Genomic DNA, 11,386 nt, shown 5'->3' with positions numbered 1-11,386 from the left:
TACTAACTTCATACTTTTGTTTAATTACTTATCAAGACTCGACTCTGACTGAGGGGCCTCAAAGAGAACAGTCTTTTAGATTAGAGGTTCTAATATTGTTATAGAACTGAACTGATGTCAGTATAGCTATCAAAAAAGATCATTTCCGTAAGTCTTTAACTGAGTCAGCACCATACTCACAATGTACAGGCTGCTATTTAAAAAACAGAACATTATCTTTGGAGTTGTTTAACTCTGATTCGAATAATTACCTGTCTCTGGATCAGACGGGCCAAAAGCAAGTAGCGTATATGAACCGGAGAAAGAAAAAACGTGTCGAATCACGCCCCTCACGAGATTAGGGTTAGGAGACGCTGGTTTAACTGTTTTGACGGACAGACCCGCATCCATGCAACGCCTCGAAACATTATTGATGTCTAATTTACTCAGAAACTCACTGACACCGAGTTAATTAGCGTACCTTACCCCACTGACTTGCTTACCGACCCTGACCTACTGAAGTGCGAATCAACACGCTTGAGGTTTAACGTTCTTCAAATAACACATCTGAGATCAAACCGTAACCGCCTGCTAGTGACGAGTTGGTGAGAAAACATAGTAAATCTGCAGTCACCTAGATGAGACAAACCCAGTTCATTCGGCTTGTCCCAAACACTAACGAAACCTGGACATGCATGGCAACATCGCATGAGTGATTCAAACTAGCTAGACAACATGCAAACAGTGTACTTAAAATATCCTGTGAATAACCTATTTATGTGCAGGCAAGACCACAGCGTACTCACGAAGTACTGTACCTTCAAAACATCGTCAATGACACCCGTAACACGTCTCTTCTTCTCTGTCTAAAGTCTATATTATTGTAGTTTGTTGCTAGCAGTTTATTGTATAGTCACTTCTAGATTTGGCGCGAGCTAGACTATACCACTCTTGTACTTGAAGGTACGTTGGAAAAAATCGTAAACTGCACATCATATTACAAATGTGGTCATGGAGGGTAAATAAGTGTGTTAACGACCTTTAATTGTATTACATATTTTAGTGAAACTTTAAAGTATTCCTGCGTTTATAAACACACAGCAAAGCAGAATATAATCCACTTTCAGCAATTAATGGTACATTCTTAAGACGGAACAGCCGTATCTACCAACCTCAGTTACGCGCCGTCTCTGCTTTCATTGCTCACTGGATGAAATTGACAAAATGAGCTGAGCAGATAAACACAGATTAAAATTCACACACGAAAAGGTCAGTTACACTCAGTACGACCACCACAATACAGATTCGTTCTCAATATACGGATCGACCTGCTTGCACACACGAGTCGAAATCACTGCTTCATGTGTTTCAGTGTCCGGACTGTTTACAGTTACATTTATTCATTGAGTAGACGCTTCTGTCAAAAACCGGTCCGGGTCGGGGTTTTGACAGGAGTGGTGTCAATAGTCTTTGTCGTGCTACATGCCTGAATGCAAAACATTACTCACCACAAATAAATGTCACAATAATTATTTATTCTTCAGCATACACCTGAATAATATAAATATAAAATATGCATTTAATTTTAAAATTGGCGAGACATCATTATTGTTCTACCAAAGGTGGTTATGCAGCTGTAATAAACTGTCATAACAGTGCAGTTCTAAAATAAGATACATAGAGAGGACTTTAATTTTGTACTGCATTTAACTAATAATAATAATAATGATAATAATAATAATAATAATAATAATAATAATAATAATAATAGCAGCAGCATACATATCACTCTTCATAAAATGCATTAAATAAAACTGCCAAATAAACTCATCACTGTACAAACAAGAAACCCAGTCACAATAAAGGGAAAAAAAAGATAAAATGCAAAGATTATTTGATAAAGAATATCTATTTTTTTTTCTTTGTCATTTTAGTCTTTTATTGTTTGGTTTGGTTGACATGCTTTTAAGTTGCAAAAGTCAGAAGCTGAAGTACTGGGCGAACCACTCCTGTCGCTGGGGGTCTGGGGAGGCTGTAGGTGACCCTTCTGTTTCATGAGGGCTGTGGAGAGAGGGACAAAACGACAGACACAGAGAGAAAGAGAAAAAATACAAAGAGAAAGAGAGAGGGAGGGAGGGAGGGAGAGAGAGAGAGAGAGCACAGAAGCAGTGGTTATACTGACATGTCCATTCTCATAGCATGCTCCAGTTCCTTGGAACAGAGACTCTTTACTTCACTGAGAGACGCTAGGGGAGTTTATCCAAGGTAGGTTGTCAAAGAGAAACAGTGACGCCTTTCGGACAATTATGAGACTATAGCTTACCAACCTCCATAAATAAATGTCCAGTACCAACATAATCTTGATATATCATTTCTGGTATTTTAAGGTAAGTTACTATAATGATCCTGCTAATGCACACAAACCAGTGATATCAAAACCACTGGTGGATATGAATGTAGGCCAGTAACGTCATGTTCTCAGTGAACAACAGCAGCCAGTCATTTTCAGTGTGAGCTTCTGAATTAGTTCAGTTTCTGAACTAACACAGAGCAATACTTAATAAGAGTATTTCTCCAAGTCATTTTTACTGATTCCTTTGAAAAACTTTAGCTCCTCTGCCTGGATAGATCTATGAATGCCAGTGTCACAGTTTGTGCTGCAAACATAATGTGTAGTCTATGTGACAAAATTATGTTCTTCCCCAAGGTGAAATGCACACAGCACTGTATGGGCAGATGTGTTTACCGTCTTATGCTTCAGTCTGTTCTTACAGAAAAAGCAGACAAAACCTTCAAACCTGACTCATTTTGTTTCAGCATTTTTACGGGACATACACATATTTGTCCTATTCTTGAAAATACATCCAGCAAAAGAATCTGACAGATGTGTACAAGTGAATATACATGTTTTATTTGGGTGGAAAGCAGTAGATCCTCTGAGACTATAGAAGTACGTATTCAGGTGAGCGGAGTGTCTGACTGTCTCTGACTGACTGAGAAAGCTCTGGCCTCCCTTTGCTGTCTCATCTCCCTAAATGCCGCAGGCCACACATGCTTCCTCAGTCTGGGGAACAAGAGACAACACTGTCATTGCAAACTTCCTTACCCTTCAAACTAATGATAGAACTACATGACATCTGCCTGCAAATACCAGAAAACAGGTCTGAGTCAGAGCCCATATTTTCAATTCACTTTCAGGTGAAGATGTTGAATTTAAATAATTTATTAAGAATTTGAAACAGAACTGAATAACAACTATAGGAAACTACTGATTTCCATGACATTCATGCTAACCACCGTGGGAGTGACCACAGATCAACATTTCAGTTATTTGTAATGTGTGGGCAAAACTAAAGATCTGAATCTCAAGTCTTCCATTTAAATGCTGTTTTCACTGTTTAATTTCAAAACCGATATGACATAAGTATCTATCACTGTGTTATTTAATGCATTTAAGTTCATCAGTTTTGATAAATGACCCAACGTGTTAATTTACGCACAGAAAAAAATGCTTTCAGTTTCATAAAAATGTGGCAATGAATAATCTGTTCTCAGTCCTCCAGCAATCTGTTCTTGAGTTTGTTTATCTTTTTCACGGCTCTTGTATCTCCTGTAAACTGATGCAATCAGTATATTCCGCCACATACTTTTGTTTCAATAAAACTAAATGTGCTTCTCAATCAAGCATATTGTTGATTACCATTTCTTTCAGCAACACCGCTCCTACGTGAACACTTGGAAAGGCCTGTGGGTTCAGTCAGTACAGAAGTACAATTACCACACCATACCTAAGATCAGAGTCCTGAGAAACACATGTATCTTCATTCTAACATGTTTAAGGACAGAGCTATGTCCCTCTGTAAGGCAGACACTGTGTTATCATACAGTTATTCACTGTTTGTTAAAGAGACATTCACCCATCACTCTCCATTCTGTCTGCAGTTTTTTTGTTTTGTTTTTTGTTTAGAGACAGATAAACACCATACAGAAACACCCTGTGGAAAGAAATGCAGTGTTTCTTCTCATGATGAATTTATGAGTGGAAATTGGGTTTTGATGCCATTGTATGGTGTTATTATAGTGTTTGTTATGTTGTTTTGTGGTGTTGTGTGGCGTTTTATGGTGTTGTACGGGTTTGTATTGTGTTATCAAATGGCTTAGGATATCTGGCCAATATTCATTTATCATATTTGGCTGTTGCAATAACAAAACTACATAAAGGGAATCATAACAAATTTGTTTGCAAATAACAGTCAATATGCAGATCTAATACTGCTTTATTGAGTAAATAATTATTCTTCTACGAACTTAAAAGTAGAACAAATCTGTTGAGGTAATGTGGAAAAAAACTAGTTAAAAAAGGAGGCCGATACCAATATGGACCAATAAATGTCAAAAGGGGCTGATAGTGGCCTAATATATTGGCAAAACTGATATATCGGTGGACCTGTGATTGTGATGTATGTGGTTGTATGGGTTTGTATTGTGTCGTACATGGTTGTATGGCATTGTATGGGTCTGTATTCTGCTGTGTGGTGTTTTGTTGTATGCTGTTGTATGTGGTTGTATGGGTTTTTATTGTGCTGTATGTGGTTGTATGGTGTAGCATGGGTTTGTATGCAGTTTTATGGTGTAGTATGGGTTTGCATTGTGTTTTACGTGGTTTGTATGAGGTTCTGTGGGTTTGTATGGTGTTGTCGGTCCAACCCTAGTGTAATATGGGTTTGTATGTGGTTGTATGAGTTTTTATGGTGTGGTATGGGTTTGTATTGTGTTATATGTGGTTTATAAGATGTTCTGTGGTTGTATGAGTTTGTATGAGGTTGTATGTTATTTACTGGGGTGTGAATAAAGCACTCATGGAAGTCCCATGCCAGTGAAGAGCAGCTACAAGCAAGTCCACCTCAAGAGCTCATCTGGGACTCATTCAAATTCAAAGTAACATGCAAAGCAAGGACAGGGGAAAATGGCCAGGAGACACACTCCGGCAATGGAAAGGCAGGAGTAGAGTAAATCCCACACTGATACAGCAACCGAGACAGTACATCACATGCCACACAAAACAGCATCAAAACCATATCAATGTCAGCAATTTATTCGGGAACTGAACCAAGGTTGTTTATGGAGAATTTCAATAAAAATACAAGAATGCAGTCAAATTCACATATCCACATTAGCTCACACAAAACAATACAAGGCAGTGGAAAAAATGAAATATTATAACTCAGAACATCACAAGTATTATTTCATCTTTTCCATGAATATATTTCTCATGGTCCAAAATCAAGCGAAAATAAGAGTAAGTAAAGCTATGGTAATGAGAAACTGGTGAAAGTCATTGAACTTAAATCATTAAAGAGCTTTCATGGGTTGTATAACTTCCATTATGAAAACAGAAACACAAACCATGACAAAGACAAAGAGGCTCCCAGCATGCACTTGGATAGTGGAAACACATGCTCCCTTTTGCATTCCAATGCCATTTTTACAGCACATGTGGAAATAAATATGGATTGATACTTAGAAATATGTATTAGTAAAGAGATAAGCTGAGGTATCCCTTTTTTTTTGCCATGTCTTGGGAAAGAAGCCAAATGCTGAGTTACTGACTTGTTCATTTTAAAGGTGTAGTGAGTGAGGCAGAGTTGAGGTGAATGCTGCGCTATTGGCTGGCTCTATCTCGAGCAGGACACACATGACATCTCTGAGAACACCAGGCAGGGACTAAACACAGCAAGGCCCTCAGACACAATACTAATCAAAAACAAATCCTCACTTGAACCCTCCTCTGCAGATTAGGCTGGTGCAACTTAGTTCATTTCTTGTTTCAGAGGACAGTGGTCTGTTCTATTAAATCTTAATTTCTGATTTCACACTCTGTTTATCTCGCTGCAGCCTGAAACAGCTTGATAGAAACACCTGTTTCAGTCACATTCTGGAGTCTCTTCCCATTTTTTCAGTGACACTGGCAAAAAAGAAAAAAAAAAAAAAAGAGGGACACAGCAGCAACTCCGAGAGAAGTGTGTGTTTGCTTTGTGTATTGCTATGTCTGTCCATGTGAGGCATCTGCAGTGACGAGGTGCTGCTCACCTCGTGAATTTCTTGGGCTCGGCGGGAGGGCTCGTCGGGGGCAGAGGTTTGCTCGTGTTGAGCTCGAGCTGGTGAACAGGGGAGTTGGGGATGGGCTCGAGGCGGGTGGGCTGGGACTGGCTGCCGTTCCCTGTGCCTGATGCCTCCAGATTGGCCCTTAGATTGGGGGAGCTGCTGAATCGACTGGCCGATTTGTCATTCTTTCGCTTTTGCTACATAGAAAGAGACAAAAAAAAAAAAAAAAAAAAGCATGGAGTTGGGAGAGCAGCTCTGGTAAAGAGCGATAGCTGATGCTCTCGGCTTTTCATATTTTTGTCTCTTTTTTTTAAAAAAAAAAAAGTGTGCGTGGATGGATGCTGCACTCGCACTACCCAACAGTGGAAACAACAGTCGCTCTTAGCCAATCAAATCAGAATGAGTCAAAAGAGATGTGTCAGAAAGAGGTGGCTGCTGAAGTTTCGTACTGACAAAGAATGGCTTGGAAAGCAAAGAAGACCCTGGATGTCTAAAGAGGAGAACACACACACACACACTCTCACACACGCACTTATGAACGCATGTAACATATATATACATACATGTACACAAACACACATGTAACATTGACTCAGATATTGGAAGTTATAGAATATTGATCCTTGTGTCTCCGTCCACACCTACAGAAAGACTGCTTCTCTGAATGTCTGTCTGAGGCATGCACTGCCACTCCTGATTTAGCTAATCAACAGATTTGTCCTGCTCCTTACTGATGCAGTGTGCTGTGAGCCTGCTAGGCTGCATTAAAACGATTCAGAGAAGTGGTCATGGCAGGAATGGCTAGAGAAACACTGACACAGATGAAGGAAAAAGTGACATGTTAGTACATGCAGAATGGGATTCCTTTGACCAAGACTGGGACTGCTGCAGTTATACTGGAATGACACAAGATTTTCTTCCTTTAGATGGTAAAATGCAGGGCAGATGATTACTGAGTACAAATACAAAGTAAATTCATTTTGCCGATACACAACAATGTGTCTTACAAAACCAATTAGCAGGGATTCCCATGCCTAAATCCTCGACTTACTTATAAGGTGGAAGAAACAGTTGTACAGATATGTACCCAATGTGGAGTGCTCTTAAGTGTGTCTTAGAGTGACCTGTGCTAAACGCAGAGTGACCTGTCTCAAACAAAGCATGTTCCGCCCTCACCATGCTCCGTCGTGTCTGGACCAAAAGCATGCTTATATCCACACTGCAGTGAGTCTTACAGCGGGGAAAGACTGAGGTGGACAGTGTGGGAGGAAAAAGAGAACAGGTTTCACTCACCTTGATAAGGGGGTTGATGACGCCAACATTGGGGTTAGCATTGAACACCTTGTTGAAATTGGTCTCCCTGTTCACCAGCTCCAGCTGGTAGAATTTCTTGTCATCCTGTCCAGAAGGGAAATGACCATTAGGTCACAGTGCTCAGTGCTGGATCTTTACTGACACAGAAATGCACTTCCACAAAGGAGATTCAGTGTAAAGCTGCTTGTCAAAAAAGGTACGCAAAACACAAAAATCATAAACAATCTAACTGAGCCAGTCTGCTCTGGACATGTACTTCATGCCTAGCACACAATTCAATTGGTCAAAAGCTTTAGCAGATCAGCAGCTATGAAGGCACAAAATATATCAGGGAGATGCAGAGTATGACTCTGAAATCCATTCAGACTTTGGCTGCTGGTGTAGAATATCAGAGTCTGGTGTTGGGTCCCATGCACTAATTTGACCCCATTCTTTATTTTATGATTTTACTCCATGTGTGTGTGTGTGTGTGTGTGTGTGTGTGTGTGGTGTGGTGTGGTGTGTGTGTGATCTTTGCAGAGCTGAGAGTGTGGGGTCTAACTGACCCTCACAAGGCTAGTTGAGTTCTTTGTGTTTTCAGTTCATTTTCAGTGGTATGAATGGAAGAAGCATTGAAGCCAGTTGCATAAACATAGCCATTAACTTAAGACCATGACGAACAGTTAATCAGACTAAATAAAGAAGCCTAAGCAAGACTAATGCATAAAACAAACTCACAGATGTCTTTGGTAAGACAGACTAATTCACATTGCATTGTGGGAAAAGTAAGAAACTGATCAAGTCTGAACAAAACGGCTGACAGAAGGTGCTCAGCACAGTCTTCTTTGGCAGAAAATATCTGCATTTTAATGAACAAATTCAGCGATTACAACGGAAATAATAATAATAATAATAATAATAATAAAAAAAACACGGAACAAAAATAACTGAAAAATTTAACGGTTTTGATCCGTTGGTGGCCCGAACCGTAGCCGTTGCCTATAGAATCAAAGACGCAGCCTACAGTAACAATTTAAAAACATGGTACAAGAGGCAAAGGAGGAGATATATAAGCGTAAAAATCCATCCACAAGAGGAGTTCCAAGTACACAATTGAAGAGATCAACAGAATTGGTTATTAAAATATACGGTGATGAATCTCCAATGTTTTGGGGAATCCCTCGAGGGAGGGAGAGCGGAGTCATCGGCAGGCCGTTGCCCCTCGCAAGAGTACACACAACGCCTCAGATGGTAAAAGTTGGCCTTGGGGTAGGGAGTCCTGCTTTTTGGTCTTCAATTAGCCCGGTCTGAATTTTTATGCAACTGACTGAAAAAACTAAGATCAGTCTTAAAGGAAAATTTTAGACAACTAACTTCCAAGACCAGTCTAAAACAGTTTTATGCAACCGGCCCCTCATCTGAAACAGCTAAAAGTGGAGGTGCAACATGAAGACTGTGGATCTTTTCACGAGGGTGACTGGCTGCCCGTCAGACCTCAGTCAGACATGTATTGGCAGTATTTGAATGACTAGGACAAGTCTAGATTTTTTTTACTGGTTGAGTCCTTTTCTACTTAAGTTACTACAATTCTAACAGGTCTGAGTGTGTAAAGGCATTACCAAACAAACATCACATGAATATCTCTCAGAGTCTTCATCAACATTACTATTTTCCCTCCATAATGAAGGGCACAATGTAAAGTAAGAGAATTGGGATAGCGTCCAGTCATTCCTACACTGCACATGCACATGTGATTTAGGCCCGACCCTTATCTTGTCCAGTATATGTGGCAGCGTGAGACATTGGGTCTGAAATCTTACCACCAGTTTCTTAACCAGCGCCTCTCTCTCTGTCACCATCTCCTTCAGCTCTGCGATCATCTGCAGGTCCTCTGGCCTGCTCTCCCTGTTCCTAAACTTCTCCTCTGTTGCCTCCAACCTGTGAAGCAGACCCCAAAATCTCAGAATGACAGCACATATCACCTGACCACCTTTCACACTCATAGAGAGTCATTCCTTCCATATGGCTCAGAGAGTCACTGACCCTCTGATTACAGAGACTGTAAGAGTTCAGTTCTGTGAAAACCCACAAGGCCAAGGCTCTGAACGTTGTCAGAGCCATTTGCTCAAGATCAACAGGGCAGCGTTCACATCCCAAATCAGTGGCTCCACTCTAATCTTCCAAAGCCTGCTGGGCAATGGAAATCATCAGCACTTCTAAATACATGTGTCGCTCAATTACCCTTTCATTAAAGTCCAGCTTTCAAAGAATAAAAGCATTGCAGATCAATATGTGTGTGCTTCCCTCTCCAGCCAAAACAGCGTCCATGACACACACACACACAGACTGCTGCATGGTATTGGCTCTCTTATGACAGATAACTCCAGTCTCCTCAGATGAAAAATGACTGATCTTTTCATCTATACTGTGCTAACAAGATCTTCAATTATACAGTTTACAAAGTTGCATTTACATGTTACAGTTACATTACAAAAAACTGCCATTCATTCAAAAGTCATCTAGTACCCCCCCCCCCCCCCCCCCCCCCCCCCCCCCCCTCGGAACGACTAATAGTCCAGAATCTTGAGAATGCAGGGTGCGAGGAGGGTTATAGGGTGTAATTAAGTCAGATAAGTAGGCAGGCACAAGCCCATGTAAAATTTTAGATGTTAATAAGAGGACCTTAAAATCTGCCCTTGCATGAATTGGGAGCCAATGAAGGGAAGCCAGGACAGGTGTAATGTGGTCAAACTTCCTTGTTCTGGTCAGAATTCTGGCAGCAGCATTCTGAACCAGCTGAAGACTTTTGGTAATAGAGACAGGCAGGCCAGAGTACAGAACATTGCAGTAATCAAGGCGAGACGTGGTTTCTGCATCAGCCATACTAAGACAGGGCCTAATTTTAGCAATATTACGGAGGTGATAAATGGCAGTTTGAACTGACTAGCGAGAAACTAGAGTCAAAAATCACAACAAAGTTTTTGGCTGTAGAGTTTTGAAAGATGATGCAGTAGTCAAAATTTAGGGTAAGATCACTAATAAAAGGCTTATGCGTAGGGGGACCAATGACCAGCATTTCTGTCTTGCCTGTGTTAAGCATCAGGAAATTTGAAGACATCCAACTCATAGAGACACATCAAGTTTAGCCAATTCAGAGCAGTCATTGTGCTGGGTAGGTAAGAAAATATGAATATCGTCAGCGTAACAATGGAAGTTAATGTTGTAACTATGAATAATATCACCTAAAGGGAGCATGTAAATAGAGAATAGAAGAGGCCCAAGGACTGATACCTGAGGAACACCATAGTTAAGCTCACAGTACTCAGAGGTCCCATTATTGTGGTGGACACACTACTCTCTCTCAGAGAAATAAGATTTAAACCAAGAGAGCACCAAGCCATGAATGCCGATTCGGTTTTCCAGACACTTTAACAATATAGTGTGATCGACCGTGTCAAATGCTGCACTCAGATCAAGCAGAATAAGAAGAGAAGTAGCACCAGCGTCCATAGCTAATAAAAGATCATTAGTTACTCGAGTAAGTGCAGTTTCAGTAGAATGAAAACTGAAGCCTGAGGCCTGACTGAAATATTTCAAACAGACTGTTGGAGGACATATGGGCTATCAGCTGAGCAGCTACAATTTTTTCAAGTATTTTTGAAAGAAACGGGAGACTAGAGATCGGCCTGTGATTACTTAAGGCTTCAGGGTCAAGGTTATTTTTTTTTAAGTAAAGGCCTGATCACGGCCGTTTTAAAAGTGGAGGGTAAAACACCAGATTTAAGTGACATATTTAGGAGGTTATGCATTGTTGGGCCAAGGACCGAGAAAAGCTCTATGTAAATTTTAGCAGGTAGGGGGTCAAGGAGGCAAGATGAATGGTTTAGCAGAGAGCACCAATTTGGACAGTGCTTCTAGAGAGATAAGGTTAAATTGAGTTACAGGGTGCACATCATGATTAATCTCAGCCGCATTGACAGAGAGTGTACAGGCAGTCTGATCTCATAAA

General features: G+C 40.5%; 1 protein-coding gene across 3 annotated transcripts in view; it reads right to left on the bottom strand.

The window, feature by feature from the left end:
- Nucleotides 1-1,958: 1,958 nt before the first annotated feature.
- The window catches only part of fam184ab (family with sequence similarity 184 member Ab), an 85,386-nt gene continuing 75,958 nt past the window's right edge, over nt 1,959-11,386 (bottom strand). For 2 of the 3 annotated variants that reach the window (XM_030772476.1, XM_030772473.1), the window contains 4 exons: nt 9,198-9,315; nt 7,378-7,482; nt 6,070-6,281; nt 1,959-2,040 (listed from right to left, as the gene is read on the bottom strand). In XM_030772476.1, the coding sequence (XP_030628336.1) occupies nt 1,959-2,040; nt 6,070-6,281; nt 7,378-7,482; nt 9,198-9,315 (517 nt within the window). The remainder of the gene's footprint in view (nt 2,041-6,069; nt 6,282-7,377; nt 7,483-9,197; nt 9,316-11,386) is intronic. The other variant, XM_030772475.1, reaches the window with a different exon arrangement.

The sequence above is a fragment of the Chanos chanos genome, chromosome 4 (assembly GCF_902362185.1).
Source record: "Chanos chanos chromosome 4, fChaCha1.1, whole genome shotgun sequence".
NCBI classification, from domain to species: Eukaryota; Metazoa; Chordata; class Actinopteri; order Gonorynchiformes; family Chanidae; genus Chanos; species Chanos chanos.
The sequence above is the reverse complement of the archived record's forward strand: the minus strand, read 5'-3'. Positions and strand labels throughout refer to the sequence as shown.